Genomic DNA, 21,950 nt, shown 5'->3' with positions numbered 1-21,950 from the left:
AGCCAAAGCAAGCATTTCAATCTCCCCTCATAAAACAGTCTCTCCATTCCCCAAGGCTGCCTTGGCACCTAATCCAATTTGAATTTACTTTTCGTAAGTACATATGATCACATTGGCACAGATTTTTCTGTTATACTTTACGCATGTCTCATACAAAACAGCATTAAAGCTTCCTTGCGTTGGAAACACACTTCCTAACACTGCCAGATGTTAGATGATCCATGCTACATTCAAATTTGTCCTTTTCCCGCTAATGTATCATTCTGATGCCTCAATTATCTTGTGAGTCTGTCCAGTCTCTCCCTATGACCCTGGTACAAGTCCCCAAGTGCATGATCTGCATTTCTGACAGTGAGTGGCTTTTCATCCCACTTGCACTATTTTTCCACTTCATATGCTCATCCCATTTCTTCCACATGAAACTCCAGTCTTCCTCATAATCCTTCTGATAACTTGTATCATCAAGATTGTCATCAAGATTTTTTGCAATGTTGTTGCTTTTGTAGTGCAATCACTAAAAGAAACATTCTGTTAGATTGATCCTGTATCAGTCCTTGGGAACTCCTTTGGTGACCCCCAGCCTGCCTTCCAGCTCTAATTTTTCCTCTAGTTAATTTTTTCATCCTCTTTCCTCTCCTACAAATCATTCTTAATTCCTATGTTAACAAATCTCTACACAGCAGATGACATACAGTATTTTTTTAAAGTCCATATGGATTCCATATGATTCCTTCTTTTGTTTAGAGAATTAACTTAGATATCTTTTCAATTAAAGATATCGGCTTAGTCAAGCGTGACCTTCTTGTGGAGATGCTACATTGCATTTTAACTCATTTATCATGTTTTGTGACATTTGCTTACTCTTTCCTTAAAACTTTTTTGTAAGACTTTGCATACCATTGAGACCATACTGACGCTCCTTAACTGAAGTCATTTTTTCCAATTTAAGTACTATTTTTAATTTATTCCCTATGTAACACCAAATTCAGATGTGATATATTTATTAAAAGTACTTGCTGTTGGAATTGCAATTATATTATGCAAGTTATTGGATGTGGACTATATGGTCTCTTTGGATTTTAACAATTACATAATTTAAGTTTTGCTTCCCCCTGGAGGTGAGAATTTCCATTTCTGCATAATTATTCCTATTAGCCGCCCTGTTTTTGTCCCAGGTTTGATAGCATCACTAAAATATGAGGAACAGTACCTGTTGCATCTAAATCCTACACATCTATATCACTGCTGATGTCTAAACTTTCATCTTTTTACACTGACTGTACTTCCATTCTTCTTCTTATAATTTTTGTTTAAAAGAAAGAAAATCCTAGGTGGAATCTTAGAAATTTACAATTTATTACAATTTACAATGTTTTCTGATTTGTAAGGCACAGTTCCATGTATCAGTCAACACTCTTTCCATTTGTTGCAGACTCCTTTCTTATGCTTAATACTATTTTTAGGATGATTATTTATCCAGTGAAATATGGGGAATTTTCTACAATGTATATCAATCGTATATTTGTATTAACTCCAGCAGTTTTTTTGAACCTTTGACTAAAGATGTCATTAATGCCAGATTTACATAGTAGTCTCCGCACTTTTTATTCCAGATTAATAAACTACTGTCAGCAACTTCTCAAGTACTTCTCCTTTGGAAACCTTACAGACCTACTGCAATTTCTGAGTTGTTATCTCCCCGTCTTTATTCTGATCCACTTTTGGCTTACTGTAACACTACTTCAGTAGAGCTTTTATGTTTGTTTTTCTTCCAAATGTATTTCATTCCAGGTGGTTCTGGTTTATTCCATCTTCCTTTTCTCAAAGCTTTATGCCTTTATTGTGCACAAACACTCAACTGAATCCATTTGTCAATACAAGGCTTCCTGGAGACATTACCTTTTTTTTTGGCAACACCTCTTTTTCCCCTTCAGCATAGATACTACACTGATGCATCAATGCTTCCACGATTCACACTGACCTCACCCATACTCCCAGCCAGATGGGGTGGGACCCTTTTAGTAACTACATCTTCATGTCACAGTTTTTACCAACAGTGGGACTTGTTTTTTCTTGCTAGCTATCATCTAATAATATTGTTCCTTTACCCACTTCTGCAGTCTCATTTATCCAATTTTAATTTCCCTGTGCCCTCAAGGTTTGTACAGGCATCACACGCATCTCACTTGCACTTTCTCTTGTATCCCATTAGACCAGTTTAAAACTATTCTCATCAATCCCATAAAATGAGGAAGCAGCGTACTGTCCACTCACTGACAATAACCCGATTCTGTTACTAAAATATAATAATGAAATAGCCCAAAGCTTTCTTCATTGCACATCTCATGTCACAACTTTCTCATGTCTTCACACGCTTTCTCTAGAGACCGACAGATCTACTGGAGATCATCTCAGCTCTCACCTGTGCCACTTCCCATAGTTCTACTGTCACTCTTGATCTGCTCCAACCAGAGTCTTACAAAGCCATTCGTCACTCCAAATAGTGTTCATAAGCACTCTTCCCATTCCTCTCTGGTTTCTTTTCAGATTTAGGTATCTTATAACCTTGCAAGCAGCAAACTTTTTGCTCTCCAGATCCCCTCTGGTGTTTCCATCTGTACTCTGGAGGTAATCTATAATGATCGCAATCTAAACCCAACATGCGTTTTCATTTGTATTAGAAATCCATCTGACATTGCAGGAACGGAGCTGCATGCCTGTGCTCACATTTTTATTTTATTCCCTTATGTGATTTAATGCACCTAAAATGCTGGCAACAGAAGAGAACAACACTGAATAATTACAAAACAACATGTCTATTAGTACACAGTAAGTATCAACATTTTAATGCATTAACAATACCATCACAACAGATGCACAGCCCAGTCCAAAATTCAAATCCTCTTTATTTCTTTTTCATCACAACGTGTCTAAGTCCAATTACTTTCATTTACCAATACTGCCATAAATTAACCCAGATCTCCAACTATTCCTTCAATATAGTGCAAACTTTATCAGATGTAATTAGCTGTATGATCCCAAAGCCTTCTCTCATCTCTTGTTTCCCAAAAACCTTAAGAATTCTTGGTGTCTTGCTCTGCTTATTCTCTTAGAAGTCCCAGATTTCCCCTCCTTATCTACTTAGCAGTTCTCTTCAACAGTCTTGTATAACTTCCCAGCAAAATTATCTATTACTCCATCACCTAAACCAGCCATCCAGCTCATGTTGCACTTGCAAATGCATGCTAGTGCTTCCCCCTCCAGCTTCCTCAAACTGGGGCCAAGAAAGAAATTATATACTGCCTGATTCTAGGTATCACAGAATGGTTTGGGTTGGAACAAACCTTAAAGATCATCCAGTTCCAATCCTCCTGCCATGGACAGAGACACCTTCCACTACATCAGGTTGCTCAAAGCCTCATCCAGCCTGGCCTTGAACACCTTCAGGGATGGGGCATCCACTTCTCTGGGTAGTGCATTATTTTACAGTTTCTGAAACAGTCACATTTTCTACTCTTTACTACCCAAAGTACAACTCCTTTCAGATTTCCAAGCCATTTTGATGAACTGAACTACAAATTATTAATTCTTGTATCCATCTGGGCTGACATGTCTTAAGAGCAATGGCTTCAGCATAAACTCAACTATATTCAAATACGTTGATAAAAACAACATTATACCGATGGAATCAGACAGTAGGAGAAGTACAAAACTACAGAACACTGGAAGTTTTTGATGGAAAATTTCTTCCTGCTAAATGCAGAGTCAAGTTGCAAATAAAAATCTTATCTGATGCCACGATGCATTTTCCAGTTTTGCTTTGATATAATACTAAGAATTTCCTGCGATTCTTCCTGAGCTTTAAATTATCCAGCAGTGTTTTTTAAGCCTAAATGTGCAAGCTGTGTGTCCTTTCAATTTTACTGTTTAACCTTTTTTTCACTGTTTTTAAAGTAAGTTTTTGGATATCATTCATAAAGTACACGTATGGTATTTTCAAGTAGGAATACCAAAACCTCAAAATCAGAGAGAAAATAATGAAGAACCCAATGTGTACACATTTTAAAAATACTATAATTCTTAAGCAGTTTAATAATTTTAGTGACCCTAGTGAATAGCTTTTGAATGTTTTATGTTGTAAGCTCTCACTGGTGTACTGCTAGAACCACTGAATTTTCCTATGAAATATGTCTTAACGGTTCACTGTTTCCTACAGTTTGCTAACGTGAGTTTAAGCCAAACTTAACCCCGCCCTGATTCAATTCCCAGACATTTATACCTTACTAAAGATGATTCATTTCCCACTGAATGCCAGCCTTCGGGCAGACCTTTAGAGCTCTTCCAGAGTTAGAAGAAAAACGGCTCCCATCAGATAGATGAGGAATTAAGTTTGGATATATCACAAACTACTCATCTGGGACGCACAATAAGGCCACCATTCAACTGGTGACCTTTCAAAAAGGATTCCTTATTGCTTTAAATGTCTTTTTTTTTCCTGTATTCTTTAAACACAAGCCCACAGACAATGTTTAATATTTGTTTGATTCTCAGGAGATTTAGCCACGGCATGTGGCTCTACGAAACACAGCAGTGCTGAGTGCCCACAGCAGTACCGCAGATACTCGCATAGTTTCAGCACAGCCACTACAGTGAAAATAGTCCAGCTCATCAGCTTCTCTTCCACACACTCTGATGCCTCACATCCAAGCTTCATGGCAGGCTCCTCCATATACATACTAAGACCAACCACAAATATTCTTCCAGCAAATTCCTTTCGCTCCCACTCCTCATTTTTGTTCAAGCTTTGGGGGAAACACGATAAAACCAACCCGTCCAGCAAGGAAGCAGTCTTTAGAGCACACGTTACTCTATCTCTCTGCTCCAATACAAGAAGCAACTCTGAAAGAAAACATATTGCTGTCCTTGCTGGCCCTGGGAACACTGTTTTATTTTCAGATGAAAGTGCCACAGAGAGCCTACAAGATATACAACAGACAGACAACAAATTTATGTCGCCTACATACCTTTCTCATTGAAGATAAATTTTATTTTTGCTTATAATTAAAGCTGCCCATCACCTTCCAAGGCAAAACTCTGTTCTCAAGTTGCTCATCGTAAAGTCTACAACGACGTTCCACAGGCATTAAAAAGCTGAATTTCATTTAATGAGTTACAACCTTCACTTTCCTACTTTGCTATTATCAGACTAGAGCAGGGCAAGGATATTCCCCCATAATGATTTGTCAGAAAGTAGAGATTTACAATGAGAAGGCTTTCAAGAAACCTGAAGAGTTGTCTTTAAATACATTATATTGAGTTGGCCAGATACACAACGTTTATAAGGCATCTTGCACCATTCTGCAAATACCAGAACTGCAGCATAGCAGGGGAGGAACATGCTCCTTCCAAATATCTATTTTAAAGTCAGCATTACAACACTTATTAAGTGAACTCAGAGAGACTGAATACCTGTGTTATTTAGCTGAAGCAGTTTCTGAAAGATGAAAGGAACATTTGCCAGGATGCCTCACGGGATGCAATTCCTTTAACAAATGGCATGTCTGGCTTTAATAAGTGGACACATTTCTTTATAGACTCCAGAAACAGTTAAAAAGGTTTTCTTTGGAATCAGACTTATTGGAAAGAGGATGAAAGAAATAACAGAACCTTTTAAAGGTAATACTCCTATTACCATATTAAGGGGAAATCTTTCATAATATACAGCCATAGTGTTAGATTAACCAAGCTGCAATTTTAAAAACTAACATTAGAGACAGTAAATATACCCTAAGACAGAGTGTGTTATATTATTGTGACACCTTGAGCATATTGATACATTGCTGGTCAATGTTATTTACTGTCATTACATACACACCTGGTAGACAGCCACATCCAATAAAGTATCAGTGTCCTCATCGTAGCTCAACCTTGCAGCTCATCAATAGCCCAGATGAGACTGTGGCAAGCTGGACTGGGGCTGCAAACATAACTCACTGCTGTCTGTGGGACACAACACAGGAATTAGCCTTGCATCCCTTGGCTGATGAAACGGGTGCGTGCAGCCATGAGAAGGTACTCAGGCAAGGAAACAGACTCTCCAGTTCTGACCCTTGCAGGAGGGCTGAAACAGTGCTAATAACAGAGCAACTGGGTGCTCAGGCTGTCTGCTAATAACAAATGAAGCGTACCCCAACTTTTGTGGATAGATGAAGGTGAAAGCAAAACCAGACAGATCAAAAATGAATTGCATTACTCCTGCTGCAGATTTTTTTTTTTTTTTTTAACTAAGAGAAACCACAATTCTTGTTCGCTATAAAACAAAGCCTATGGATTCTGACTTGGCTGCATAGAGAGTCCAAATATTTCCCTGGCTAGTGAATAGCTGACTTACTACTCATTAATAAATGAGCTAGTGCAAATCACTTTTCTTCCCCCACCCTTACAGTTGATTGTCCCACAGATCAAGACACATCCAGAAACATGAAATCCACTTATCTGGGAATGCTGACTATAATCACTTAATTAAACTGATGTATACACACCACTTCAGTTTAGTAAAAGTGCCTGATAATCAACAATGTTTATTAGAATGTTTAGTTCCAATGCAGTTAGGATGCAATTCATATGACAATCAATCAATGAACAATATTTTCTTCAGTTGTTTGGAGTTTCTTGCTCTTTTTAAAAACTCTAAGAAGAGCTCTGACAGTTTAATAGCACTTCCCTTCTGAAAAAATGTATAAACTTCTTGCTTACCTTTCCCCAGCTACAAGGCTCCCAAGGGGCTTAAACACATAGCTAGCTGACTTTACAAGGCTTGCCTGTGATAAGACCACCTAATACAATAAATAGTGAGGGTGCTTGCTTTGTTTACTTCAAGTCTATTTTAAGTCCAGTTATAGTGAGCTAAGAAATTAGAAGAGAAAAGCCCAGGGATCAGACATTCTTTCAGTCCTTGGAAAAAGCGAATAATTTTTCTTCTAATTCACAAACTAGAGTGGAAGTAGTTAGAATCAGTTTTGATGTTACTGAATGTGTTCTTTAGAAAGTCATTGAAGATGAAAAAGGTATTTGTATGCATTTCTGTAGGAGTACTTTTGTGGTAATTTAAGAGATCTTATACAGTATTTTTACCAATTTCAACACAACTGTTATCAGATGTTTCTTCAGTTTTTCCATTGAATGTATCAGTAATGTTGTCTGCATGTATGTCAGCTCTCATTTAAAAATTTCAGAATCCTTCAAAAAAGGCTTCAAGTATTTGTAACTATATTGTCACCACAGTGAAAAGAAGATACAGATTTTGCCACCAATTCTGACTCAGTCAGAATTCAGCTTCTAAAAAGTTTCCTAACACACAACTCATCACCTTACTTTCCAGTGTCTTTCAGTTACCACCCAACCCTTGCTGCTGGTGGAGTCCTGTTCCCCCTAAAGACATCCTGGTGCACAGCTAAGGCGAGGGAGTCCTCACTGTTCTGTCCGCACAGGTAGTGTATATTTTCACATACTGAAGCACACATTTTTCAAACATATCTTTTGACTGGGGATCCACTGACCTACAATGAGCAGGTTGCAATTCCACATTGACACTGCCTGCAGGTCAGCCCCTTCTGCCCTCATCAAATATCTCCACGGCAGATACAGCAAACAAATGCGTGAAAGACCAGTCACACTGTAAGTGCATCTGTATCTGCTTTTAATGTCCCCTAAGCAAGCATACAGGTGAAAACCAGAAACAAACCTACTCAAAACCTTTTTAGAGGGTTCAGAAACTCTCTTTAAAAAGGTCCTGTCACAATCTATGGGATCTTTCATCTCTCATCTCTCATATTAGCTAATTCAATGATGCAAGCATATCTAGTCCCATCAGCTGGCTGCATTTCCTTACTGCTATGAGATAGAATGTTCTTCCTGAAGAGATAAGGATACTTGGGTAAACTCACTCTCCTATCTCTCCAGAACACTCTGAGAAACTACTGAATGCTTAAGCTGATCGGCGACATAGCCTATCAGCACCTTTTCAAAATGATCAGTAAATGCTGGATTTGGCTTTCAAATATGTAGTGTGACAACGCTTCTGCTGAGAGATGACATTTTATCAGAATTATTACACGTAATAAATATGTAGATTATATAGGACATAAAGATATGAGCTGTTACATGCCATGGAGCAGCACAGAACAGCTCCAGCTGTCATGGATATGGCTTAAGTCAATGTACTGCTAAGCATTACACAACTTTTTGAGGAAGATAAAAGACAAACTGGTGTTTTGACCGCATGCTTAAATGTTCAGTGATAAAGAGTGAAAATTAGGGCTGCTTCTGCTACATACTACCAATATTTTCACAGAGGACTTGGAAAAATCTCTACCTTGTCACCTGCAATAAGACTTGTGCTCACGGACAGAAAAGGGGAGAGACTTAAAGAAATTAAAATGGATGCTTTTAGTTGTAACTTACCATCTGAAATTTAACTGCTGTGTTACTACTGAGAAGAAAATACAGAAATCATATTAAACTACTGTATTTCACCTCTGTGGATCTTTTTGGGTCAGCTGTGAAGGAGTGATGTTCTGTACCACGCACCAAGGAAGCAGTCTGGAGCTTCCCATATTTTCCTCACTAAAGCTTTTGGCTTGGCACTGGTGGAAATGTCCTTCTTTTGACAAAAGAAGTGATTAGCTGACTAAGAAAAAAAAAAAGGAAAAATTACAATTTTCATGAAATGCTGAACAGGAATTACTAAATTAAGATGATGACTACAGGCCACCATTTTTATCTCTGGATGCACAGTACAGATTTAGCACACGATTAAAAGGAGAGATCAAGGCTATTGCCACTGGCCTCCAATCCTTTAAGCAGGAAAATATTGCTAAATTAAGATCCTAGGCTTCCACAACTTCCGAGAGTAGCTTCATGGCATACTGGATGAGAAAGCAACTCCTAGTACCCCGAAAACAAGCACCAAGACCAGCAATACATTTAAGGAGGTCATGTCAAGTAAGGCATCCAAGGGGATTTCATGCAGCTAGGAACACCACTGAAATCTTTAATTTACACTGTGTTAAAATAACTTGCTAGTCAAGAAGGAAGGAATTGTTTTGTCCACATAGCTAACTAGCAGCAGCTAGCCTGATGCTAAGTATGACCATTCCCTAATTTCACCAGTTGTGAAGACAAGCATGGCAGTGGATTAGTTACAATCACTCTCCAGTACTGCATCACACTTATCTAGCAAAGACTAGTTTGCAAAAACACGGAAAACAAACCAAATATATTTACGTAAGTTAAACTTTTCTTTGCTATGCTTTTGATTATATTTAGAACATAGTGACATTTGAACAGAGATATCTTTCATGGAGAAATACCTCTATGTTTGATAAGCCTCTGAACATCTTTAATACAGAAGTAGCTGAAGCTTACCTGAAGTATCATTTGTATTCCTATTTACTTTACATGCAGTTATACATATCAGATCAATTATATTAAAAAAGAAAATCCCAACAAAGAACACAATATAAACCAAAAAGAACAAGGTTTGTTTAAATACATTTCCTCAGGCAATGGGAAAACATTGTTTTATTTTTCAGGTGAAGTTACCAAGTCACTGCTTTAACTATATACGATGAAAATTTGTTAATTTGATTTCATGATTATGAATGCAATCATTCTGCAAACTTCCAAGAAGAAAATAGTAACCTTTCTGCATTTATGTTTTGGACAGAAAGCTTCAGATTATAAAGAAAATAATATTTATAATATCTAAGGATTCCCTTCCAGACCTATTTCAGTGTCTTCCATTTACCTATTGCTTCTGATGTGTTATATGGGAGATTAACACATAAGAAACTTTCTGGAGCAGAATAAAAAGGGGGTGTGAAAACTCACTGCACCTTCTGATGCTTTGACTTTGTGGGTCTAGTACTCAACTCATGAACCAAGTTGAGCTGTGTGTTATAACTCATGTAGCTTCCACATAAACTAATAAGCCTCTTAGCCTGGGGTAATCTGCATTCAATGGATATACAAAATCAATCAATTATAAGTGCCTGGGAGGAGGGTTTCCTCTCTGCTCTTTCTTAAGCAGTGCATGGAGCACCCACTCGCTTTGTCAGTCATATATTTTACATGCCTGGTCATCAGCAAGCAAGTTCTAGTTATACTGTTTTTCTGCTTTTATCTCCTGACCAGCTAGCTCCAATTTGATACTCACAGAGCAATTACTATAACTACCAAGTCCCCAGGAAAATTCCCTGGAAGCTGTTTTCCCCAGCTGTAGGTGGATGACTTGAGTAGAGTCATCATTCAAGGCAGCACAATTTAAATTATTTCCTTGATCCTGAAGGACTTTCTGAGGTTGTGTAGACATATCTTGTCATGCCAATTGCCTGATTTGCCCAAAATCTCCAGCTTTCCCCCATACCAAGCCTCTAGTACGACCATGGACAATGCAAACCTTTGCAGCATGTGGGGCTGTGAGCTACAGAGCTCTGTGGAGGAAGAGGTCAGTGAGTACCACTGTGGTCAAGGTCGGCACTCAAAGTGATACCTCAGCTATTCAGCCTTGAAGAACAGGAAGCGTAATTATCTGTGCTGAGATCAAATGGTAATACGAGGGAAATCAGCACAGAGCTAAACTGATTCACATAACTATGTTCACTAAAACAATGTGAAACATGTGGCAGATGACCCTCAGTTACTTACAAACAGTGTGCATGTGTTTAGTCCAAAAAGCAAAATGCACAGGGAGATGTGCAGGCTAGAAAATGGCAAAGTGTAACACGTAAGTTTATATGGCTACTGCATGAACTGAGTGCATGACTTCAACACTGCCTGAAATGTCCAGCACGTGGATGAGGCCATTTATCACACACTCATGCCATAAATCTGCATTACAAAATAATAACTAATAGGACACCATAGGGATTGTTGGATTGGAAACATTCTTAGGACAGGCTGGACTTCGGTCTCAAATTGCTGGATTAATTTTAACGCCTTTAGATGCTATTTGATCACCCACATCAGAGCTGTGCTTGGTATTTACCCTCTGCCCTAATGAAACAGAGATTTGAAAGAGACAGATCCTAATCGCCAAACACTGGCAACCATACGTAACAGGAGAGAGAGGGCATCTCCAGGCAGACAGAACTCCATTGCCGAAAGATAAAGCTACAGCCTCAAAAGGAAGCAATGCATGTTCCACGTCCTAACTGCCAGCTCAGGCTCTGCAAGATTATGGGCAAGATGCAGCCAGGTAGGGGAGCCCTTTCTGAAACTTGCGTGTTAGCCAGGCAGTGTCTGCACCTCAGAGAGCAGCGCTGCAGTCTCACCTCTTGCTAAACCTCTTTTCCTGTGACTTCCAACAAGAGGTGCTTACAAATTCAATTTTAAACAACCGTATAAAGTCTATCTCCCACTAGGTGCTGCAGATGAATCTGAGTTTTGGAAGACAGGAGGTTGAGGAAGTCTCTCTCCAAAGCTTCCACTGCCCAGAAAGCTTCTTGTATGTCCAGGTGACAGCAGAAACATTAGCCTGTTCACAAACCTGAAGTAAAAGGCTCAAGATAAATGTTATCCAAGCCAGGACACAACCACAGCCTATGTCAGCAGGAGATGGATATCATAAAACACACATTCCTCAGTAACAGTACTACTTTGTCTGTTCTTAAGTATCTAGATATGTTAATACCCTGCATATGTCCCGCCAGCTAGTTGCACATTCCAGATGTTTTCATTTTTCATGTATTTGCAGCTATGCCTTTTCTTCTTTTTTTTTTTTTTTTTTTTTTTTTTTTTTTAAGGCAGCATTAATATTTGCTTTATTTTTTTTCATGACTGAGCCTTAAGTTTTCTCACCAGGCCTGGGTCACTACTTATTGCACAAATGACTGAGCTCTCAGAGGAAGGGCAAAGAAAAGAATGATCGATCCATTACTCAGCAAACTAACTGATGAAAACGTCTGTATTCTTAATATTTATCTGAATTCGCTCAGGATGGGTGAAATACCAAAAGATTCAAAAAGCACCAATGTTTCGCCTACCCTTAAAGCACAAGAAAGGATTTAGGAATTAAGATCAGCTAGGATGATCATCTTTCTGGGGCAAGGGGAAACCCTCTAAATGCCTACAAGACTTAAAAGATGATTAACAGCAAAAATGGCTCTAGGAATTCATCAGAAGCTTAAAACATTACCATGCCATTGTACAAAAATCTGTACTTGCACTAAGATTTACAAATATTTGCCTGTAAGAAATGTAACATAATTCTTTCACTGCCCTCAGTGTTGGAATACCATGTCCAGCTTTGAAAATTCCACTTTAGAAGAGACATAGGCTAACCTGAGAAACTCCAGAGGGTCAAAACTGGACTCTTCAGGAGCTCATTGATACCAGTATTTTCATCAGCATCACCATTTGTGTATGGATGGCAAGGACTGTTTTCACCAATGGACTTTCCAGAGTCCTATGAGATTCCTCAGAATCCAAATTCTAAGAATGATCATATGAAGAAAATAAAAATTGAAAGAGAATTTAGCATTTCTCAGAGCAAGTGATCTCAACATTTCTGGCCCTACTGATACTAATTTCTAAAAGCTGACCACAGGTCTTGTGCTGCTCAAGTATTCCCACCATGACACAAGCACCCTAAACGAAAGTCTCTTCTACAAAATAATTGGAGTTTTCACATTGGTTTTCAAATCCATGCAATAGGGCTTCAAATAATGATAGGAATTTGGATTAAACAAAGTTCCATTAATCTCATCACTTAATTAGCAGGCAAGAATAACAACAAAAGAAAGGAGCTGACTGTTTAAAACTCTGATATTGAAATACTATGGTTCAAATGGTACTTTAATATTGCACTACACTCTTAAACCACTATAGATGTTGTATATACGTTAAAAGTTATATACTCTGTGTGACATATATACTTACACCCTACATATGGCAAAGTGATATTGGCAAGTTACATTATGGAATAGGGATCTACTAATGAAGAAAATTTAAAGTACCTAAAGTCTGTGGCACTTAGTAATTTCCTTAATTTATTCTAAACTCCAAAACCTCTGACGCATTTCTGAAAGACACACTTTAAGAGAAAATCAATCTTCAAAAAGATTTTCCTAATTTTCCCTCAAAAAATGTAGCCTTTTCTGGACGGTTTAAGCTTTTCTTGAGTTGTAGGCATAACTAGTGGAGTTTTTTTCCCATCCCATATTATTATCTCTTACAAAATATCCTGAGTTTCCCAAGGGGATGTATAGTGCTCTCCTCCTAATTCTGCCAGGTCCCAAGGGAAGAGATTTCAAAGTGGATATACTTTTGCAATTGAAAAATAGTTCTGTAAGCAGCGCAAGTACTGTAACCTGGTTTCCAATGCACCTTTTTTTTTCCTGTTACTGACTACTGATGTTCTAAACTGAATTATACTTAGGCTGCAGCATGCATTCAGCTCCAAAACGTTTCCATCACAATTCATGCAAACTCCTCCGCAGTCTGAGTTTGCCTCTCTGCTGAACCGTCTGAGCTGTGGGCTACAACCCAAGCTTCTCCCTGGGGTATGGTTTTCGTGGGGTCTCACCCACACATGAGCATTCTGATGCGTAAGAGGAGTCGAACATGTACTACAGCTTTTTTTATGTGATATTAATCAGGTCTTCCTTCTCCACCCAGCCAGCAATATTCCATAAAATTACAGAAAAATATAGACATATAGTATTTGACAGGTACAGAACAGAGTATCCTATGCAGTGTACAGTGTACACAGTATATCATAGAAATGCAGTATTTTTGAGACACTTACCTTTATCATAATTTCACAGATTCAGGTAATAGGTAAAAAGGTTACCGATGAAGGAAAGCCTGCCAGGGTGCTTTGACATGCCCAATTTTTGCAGGGAATCATGCTTAAAGAAAAGCTAAGGTATACTTTATGCTTGAGTATGAGTCATGATCTCACAGCAAGTAAGAACAGAGGCTGGCCTATCATTCTTTACCTAAACAAATGCCCAAACGTTCAATTTTCAATAACCATAACTCCAGTTTATATACTGCATAAGCTTAATTGGAAGGAAGCATGTTTGGTTACCCTATTCATCCTCCAGGTAAAGTCATACCTCAACAACTAGAGAAATAAATGTACATGGGCTATGAGAGAATGTCTACTGTCTCATACCTGACCCCTGTTTCTGCAATGCAATTGTGTAAACTCCAAGAGTATTTTAATAATGCTCTTTTCCAGCTTGAAAAGTTTTTATCTAGATTTCTTTTGTATTTTGATACCTAATGCTCCATGATATTTGTTCCTTTCTAATACTAATATACCAAAATGAAATAATACATTTCTATTGATTTGCAAGTCTGTGTCTCAATCTCAAAATTTTGAACAATTAACTGTTAATTTTTTAACAAAATTTCTCAGTTTTTATTTATTTAAAGATTGCAGTAGAGAGTCAGCATTTTAAAAGCAAAAAAATATGTATTGGCAGTAAAATAGACAGCTAGCATCAAATTCGTCAGATGATGAACATTTGTCTTACAAGTACTTGTAAGATCTGTGTTCTCTGTCTTGATCACTATTAAACAGTTGCAGAGGAAGCAAAAATACCATAGGCTAAACACAAACATTCTTTACTTTGCTATTCTTTCAATAATGAACTTCCTTGTAAGGCTAACCCCCAATCTTACATGTGTTTTGTATTTGTAGGTACATCACTGCCAGGAAATGCTGTGAAATGGAAGTTCTTGACAGATAAAACTCTTTGGCCTTAAAAAATGCTGCAGATATTACTTGAATGTCGGAAAGAGTCATTTCCAAACTTTGCCCACAATTCAATATCTCTCTATTTTAAAACCATAACAAGCTTGGAGATAATTAGTAATGCAGATATTGATTATACAGTCATGTTGAAGTTTGCCATAAAAATAAAATGGGGAAAACATAATTGCACTTTTTATGGTGCTGTTATTGCTTGTTTTCACGAAGAGCCCATATACATGAATTCCACTATATCCCTACAGTCCTTTGGCCCATGTCTAATAACCAGGGATAGGACAAACTGGGTTTGTCTAGTTTTGGATCCAACTGAATATGAGATACCAATATTTTTAGTCTAAAACTATTGGCCCTGCATTCCAATTACCATAGTCTGCAAAGTAAAGTGCAGAGGAGAAACCAGGGAGGAAAATCTAAGAGGAAAAAAAAGTGAAAAATAAAGCAAAGTGAAATGATGTGAAGCCAAATACTAGAGCAAATATCAAAACTCAATAAAATAGGACAGAGAAAGGAAATTGAAAAGACAGTCATTAGTATATTCTCTGCTTTTCTTAAAAAAAAAAGTATGGCTGACAGAAATTCATAAAGCTCTCCTATTAGTAACATATCCCAGAGGTGAAAAAAAATATTTTAATTGAGTCAGTCTTGAAAGAGAGAATGAAAAATGAAAGGTTTACCTATCTCCATTTTTTCTTCAAAACAGCAAATCCTAAAATGATGTCAAGTGTGCAAAGACAGTCATTTGCCAAATGGGAAATACCAAAACTCAGACTGTTTCTGCCACCCTCTTTTGCACCCCACATGCAAATGTGCTGCAGTACAGTCTTTCCTTGCCCCTTTACACACCCCATCCTTGGCACGGGCCATCGTCTCATTCTCTGCACAGAATGAACAGGGCTTGTTTCACATGCAGGGGGTCAAATGCTTTACATTAACTATTTTGGATTTGGACTTAGGGTTCACATATTGCATGCTTGTCAGACCTTGGTCTGAAGACCAAGCAGTTAATTTTGTAGCCTAGGCCTCATTATTCTTCACTACTGTATTAAACAGGTAAATATTTGTGAAATACCCTTCTCACAACATTCCCTGTAAAATAAGGATCCTATTCTACCTCTTTTTCCCTTTCCTAGTGAGATGAGAAGCTAACATCCAGAGAAATTATGGTCAAAGATGTTCATTAAATTCAGGTGAAGAGTAACAGATAAGTACAAGATGACCTCTTTGAGTCCTTTTTATTAGACAGTACTTCACGCAATAAAATCACAGCTGACACTGACTTCAGTTACTGTTATGTGCATTCAGCACTGCATATCAGAACCATTGGTCTCAGACTTGCACTTCCAAAAACTAAACCAAAAAGCACAAAGCGAGCATTCCCCTGTGAAAGCTGAGATAGCAGACTGATACCACACAGACCTCTGTGACTGAGGCAGAGGGAGATCTACTCCAACCTTTAATGGCTCTACCTATAAGGGCTACTTTTCTCCCTGCCACAAGCTGCACCCCTGCCTGTACAATCAATTTATCACTCAAGCACAACTCATGCCATGCACAACACAGGGCAGGAATTCTGTAGGAAAAAAAGAAAAGCAACATAAAATCATAAGTAGAATGAGCTGTCATGCTTTACAGTCCCATTAAAATTGTAACTGCAGTTTTGGATTTCTTAATCTGTTAAGCACCAAGCTTTGCTGGATTGTTGTCTGTGGCTCCATTCACACATGTTATCTCTTTGTTTGTAATTTAAAAGAATTTAAACAAAACCAGAAATCCCACTGTATTGCCCATGAAGACATGCAAAGCTCACTAGTAGGAGCTAGTCCAGCAGTTGCAGGTTGTTCCCTTGCATACGGAACAGGATTTGAAGGAGTAAGGCACACACCAGGCCATAATGCTTCACTGGCATTAATGACAACAGATGAAGATTGGTCAGATAGATCCCTCTCTTCCATGTCATGTTGTTCAGGACTTTGCTCCCAACCTGCCAGAGCCTCCTGCTCCCATTTCCCCACCCCAACCCCTCCAACCTACCTGTTCCTAAAATCCAATCTTTCTTTGCCATTTTTCTCCCCCAAGTCCCAGTCCTCTTCCCATGGGAGCTCTCAGCCTCTCCTCACCATGTTCTTTATTCCAGCCACCACGTTCAGCCAGCACCTGCCCTCTGGCACCTCTTCCATTTTCCCTCTTTTACTCTTCAACACTCAAACACCCTTTTTGGCTGCTACTCCCACTCTCCTGCATTACTCAGCCTTGTCCCCAGGGCACTGCCCTGTGGCTCCTATACCTTTCACTGCATTTTTTGGCTTCTGCTATATCTGCTGCCCTTCCACCATCCAGTTCTGTACCTGTTTCTCATAAAACATCTTCCAAATTGCTTTGGGCAGTCCTTAAACTCCACTGGGGCCGTCCAGACAGTCCCGCTTTCAGAGAAAAGCCACACACTCTGCATTTCCATCTCCCTCGTAATACACTCCCTTCAGAAGTATCAATATTCGTTCAACATCTCTTGCAAAAACAACTCCCAGTGATGTCTTGCCTAATGTACACGAATCATCCCAATGCAGAAAGCCAGTACATAACGGATTAATTCATGCTCCAGAAAACAGTAAGCATAATGCTATAAATACTAAAAGCACATGGCAAGTGTCAGAACTCCTGATAGCCACTAGGTTTTTCTATTAGAGAAATCTCACCTAAAACACTAAGCAGTGAGAGCAACCCTTGCTTTTAGTTGCAAAGCATTATACAGCACAAAAATATTTTTAAAAAATGGATAAAAGCAGGCCCTGAGAGAGGCATAAAAATCACATCCCTTAAAAGGACACACTTGCTGCTCTGTAAATGCTATATAACTTCCTTTTCTCAAGGCACCAAATAAGTAAGAGAACAGAAAGGGGACAAACTACTGTTTAAAAAGCTTTTAAATTGATGTTTCCACATTATATTGCTAAACAAAAGCAAGACAGTCTGTGAGTGATACCAGAAGTCTAAGCCCTCCCATCTCCAGTTTTTCAGTTTGCTCTCTTCTGCCTTTAATAAAGTGCTCCAGACCCAGTTTCCTTTGTAGCAACAAACAGATCATCCATCTCCCTGAGTAAGATTAGGTGTCATCACTTCTCCCTTCTCTGTGAAACAATAAAAGTCATACCGCAGGGGAAAAAAGATCTTTTAAACCTTATTCAGCCAGGAATAAAAACTGTAACCTTGGATGCCATGTGTGTGAAATGAAAATACACAGTTTCAAGTTACAAAGGTCTGCAATTTACACTTCTTTTTCCTGTGGATTTAGGATGGAGGGGCAGCAATTTCTGTTCTGGCTTGAAAAAATTCTGCTTCCACTCATGGTTAAATACAAAACTTACTAAAAGTCCAATTAGAACACTACTTCTTTTGTTTCCTAATAGAATGGCAATTTGCCCTCATTTTTCACCACATAGATTAAATAGCTACTTTTAAATGTAGTTTTAAGCAGTCCTGTCACAAAAACTAAGTTAAAAAGAGGCAATGGTAATGATCAGATCAGTGAAAGTAGATCATAATCTTATATTATCCTTCACATTTGTTTGCATTCTGAAAGCACATAAGCCTTTCCAAATACACTTGATCTGTTCAGTTTTTATACAAGATATCAACTTACAGTTGCCTTGTCAGGACGCACCAACAAGAGTTTTACTTGCAAGGTTGAATAAGATCCTGTGCCTGCACTGATGTCTATTTTCTCACAATATTTAATCTTTCTCACATGTCCTAATATTTTCAAATTATCATTTCAAAGGAAGCTTCACAATACAGGGTCACATTTAGACTGAAAAAGATAGTGATTTAGCACTCTGACAGACCAACATCTTTAGCTTGTATACAGCACCTAGCCACAAATGAACAACAAAAATATCTTAAGTCCTTTTATATTCAAAACAAATGCTTTAGGTACCAGAATCTGCCATTTAGAAACAATGCACACACATATATATATATACACACATGCATACATACACATGCCCTATTATATAGTAATTAATGTTTGGGGTTCATTAAAAAGGCAGTAACTGCAAATGCATTTGATTATTTCTTTTGCAGCATGAAATAACCAGTTACCTTTCAGGAAAGAAGCCCTCCGTGGCACAAGCACTTCTGTGATTTCCACCTGCTCTTGCTGATGCTGTTTAGCCAGGTTTCCTTCGCTGCCAGCTCTCAAAATCTTTTCACCTAGCCTAATTTTTCGTGATCGGCTGTTAAAATCTTCTGTCCTAGACAAAGGTGATTTACGCGCTGTATTAGCTGACAGAGGTCGAGCCAAGCGAGAGGGTTTGGACATTGTGCCCGTGCAGGAGTGTACCTGCTCCAAAAGCGATTTCTAAAAAAATCCTTCCCAGCTCCCTTTCCAGCACAGAGGCTGGAGAGTTTGTGCATGCAGCGCAGCTGGATGTGAAGTGCTGTGCTGCCAGTTCGATCAGTTTTAAACACCAGGCGTTGGGTGGTCACACAGACAGTTTCCCGGACCTGTAGAATGTAAATGTGTTCTGGGGTAAAACAGATGAGACTGTTCCAGTACTGAGTCCCAACCTCACTGTGGGGAGCAGATGCTCTTCCAGGGACTACACCAAGCTCCCCGCGTGCACCAACAAGGCACTGGGCAGCACTGCAGCAGAAAGGGAATGCCCCACCTACACAGGTACAAAGTGAAAAACTACCCAGGCGCAGGGTTACCTCTGCAAGCAGGACCTTCCCACATTCCTCTCCCAACCCTCTCTCTCAAACAAATGCATTCTTGTTTTAGCAGATTCCTTCACTGCGCGCCAAAACCACACTGCTTCAGTGCTAAATAGTAAATGTCTGATGTCAAGAATCCATTTGTCTGAGTTAAGCGTGGTGCAAGCTTCAATTGCATTAAATGATGCATATTCTCCTACCATTGTATTTTCCAACTTGCCAAACTAAATGAAGGATTGAGAGCGAATATCATCTCTGTTTGAAAAATGGCCCAAATCCCTTATTAACTGGCATGGCTTAGGAAATAACACTGCACAGAATATTGCTATTATACTTTCCTTTTTCACTGGTACATATAAAAGCCCCATATATATACACACACACTATAGACAACCATATTCTCTACTGACTCCCCAAATAAAAAAAATCCCAACCACAGGCTACATTATTTCAAGCCTCAGTCCCTGGATGCTTTTCTTTGAAAATGCCTAGGCAAAACCTGCCTAACTTTCTCTGCCAGCCCCACACTTGTGAATGCTGCCAAGACTCAATGTATTTGGTCACACGATAATTCCATTCACCCTAATTTTGCAAACAACTTCCAAAGAGAAAAGAAAAACAAAACACAATACATAGTGTAAACCACAGAAAACATCACAGCTACAGTAACAGTAAAATCCTCACTCTGAATTTTAAAACGTATTCCTCAATATCCCAGGCAACCAGTATGCTATATCAATAACAGTTTGAGGGACCATTTTATTTCAAAGCTCGAACACACAGAAGCAAATCAATACTACCAGAGTTAAGATACCAACAGTTATTTAGGAGAAACACTTAACAAGCAAAAATACAGGAAAACATGACTAAATTATTACATATATTCCTCATTTTCTGAAATGGCAATTGTGCAACACAGAAAAATATTTTTGCATGCTATTTTCATATTTTTTTTCAAAAATCCCACATTAATGAGGTAATTATTTATGTTTCCTCTATAAAGCATATTGTCTATTGCTTTGTTGCCCCATCAAGAAAGGGACAGATTAAGTGCAATACAGCAAGACTTGCCACAACATTGATAATATTCTGCATACTATTTTATCACACAGTGGGACCTCTAAGTGAGTGGGAAGACTTCAACTCTCAGGGAGGGACTTCAGGACAGGAGAGCAACTCTGGGCTGATTAGTAGTACTCAGGCACAGCAGGTCATGCAGAAGACGGAGAACAGAAACAGGAGTGAAATAAGGTGAATAGAGAGTTAATCACATAACTGGAACGAGAAGCAAGTGAATAAGGCAGAGAAAAAGTGAGAGAAGCACGTGAGAGCTCAGTTGTACTGAGCCTGAGAAGTACCATCATTCCCTCTTAAGATCCCAGAGTGTTTTGCAAACAGGCTTATTTTGAAGATCTTCCACTATGATATGTTTACCAAATCAAATACTCTGTACTTAAGCAGAGTTTCTAAGCAGTGACAACAACGCCTCCAATACTCCATATACATATTGTATTTCTCCCTAACACAGGGCAAGTGCAACATCACCTTTGACTGACAAACAATAGCTTTTCAGTTTGGGAATCAATATCGCTAAGGTGAAATCCTACTGAGATTACTGCACATTGCACATTTACTCTAACTCAGCACTTTAACCTGAACAGGGTGCTCTTGGAAACAGCAAGCTCATCTGTGCAGCAGGAGTCCAACCAGACAGTTGTGTTACCTGTAATCTTAAAATAACCGAATTTCTAAGCAAAACAGAGACATCATGAATTCAAGTTTTTCCTAAGGCCCTGACTATACCAACAAGAGAGAGGATTTGAAAAGGGAGATGTTATCCATTTGCTTCTGACAGGAAAAGCACCGGTCCTAAGTCTTGTCCATTCAGATATCAAGGTGACACTTCTGGACTGTGAGACAGAAGCGACATCCTGACTGACATACACTTTCGACAAGGAAGAAGCTTTTTGATTTACAGCAGAGATGTAGCCATACAGAAACGGGATGAGTCAAATAGGTTCCCCAAACACGTAAAATTCCCAGAATACTCCACTCAAAGAAAACCATTTTCAGTAATGTCACAGACCCTAAAGAGCAATCAGGTGTCTAATGGCATTATGCCATGAGGAGGGGCTGAAAGCGCTGAGACTGTTCAGCCCACAGGAGAGAATGCTCAGGGGGTCTTATGTGCATGTATAAATATCTGATGGGGTAGTAAAGGAGACAGGCTCTCCTCAGTGATAAGACAAGAAGCAATGGACACAAAATAAAATACAAGAAACTCCATTTAAACATAAGACAAAATTGCTTGGGGTTTTTTGGGTTTTTTTTTTCCCCGTGAGGGTGGTCATACACTGGCACAGGTTAACCAGAGAGGTCATGAAGTTTCCACCCTTGGAGATAATTCACACATGACTGCGCAGAGCTGCAAACAATCCACTGTAGCTGAGCCTGCCTG

General features: G+C 38.8%; 1 protein-coding gene across 8 annotated transcripts in view; it reads right to left on the bottom strand.

Annotated features, from left to right (window-relative positions):
• Positions 1 to 21,950, bottom strand: part of KIAA1217 (KIAA1217 ortholog) — a 362,749-nt gene that overhangs the window by 221,258 nt on the left and 119,541 nt on the right. Inside the window, exon 1 of one of the 8 annotated variants that reach the window (XM_054058349.1) lies at positions 18,878 to 19,218. The exons of 3 other annotated variants lie outside the window; for them this stretch is intronic. In XM_054058349.1, the coding sequence (XP_053914324.1) occupies positions 18,878 to 19,097 (220 nt within the window). In that variant the 5' untranslated portion in view covers positions 19,098 to 19,218. Of the gene's footprint in view, positions 1 to 18,877; positions 19,219 to 21,950 lie in introns of those variants that run through there. 4 more of the 8 variants (XM_054058350.1, XM_054058354.1, XM_054058367.1 and 1 more) reach the window with 4 other exon arrangements.

This window comes from Cuculus canorus, chromosome 2, assembly GCF_017976375.1.
Source record: "Cuculus canorus isolate bCucCan1 chromosome 2, bCucCan1.pri, whole genome shotgun sequence".
Lineage (NCBI taxonomy): Eukaryota > Metazoa > Chordata > Aves > Cuculiformes > Cuculidae > Cuculus > Cuculus canorus.
Note: the sequence above shows the minus strand (reverse complement) of the source record. Positions and strands in the feature narration are given on the sequence as shown.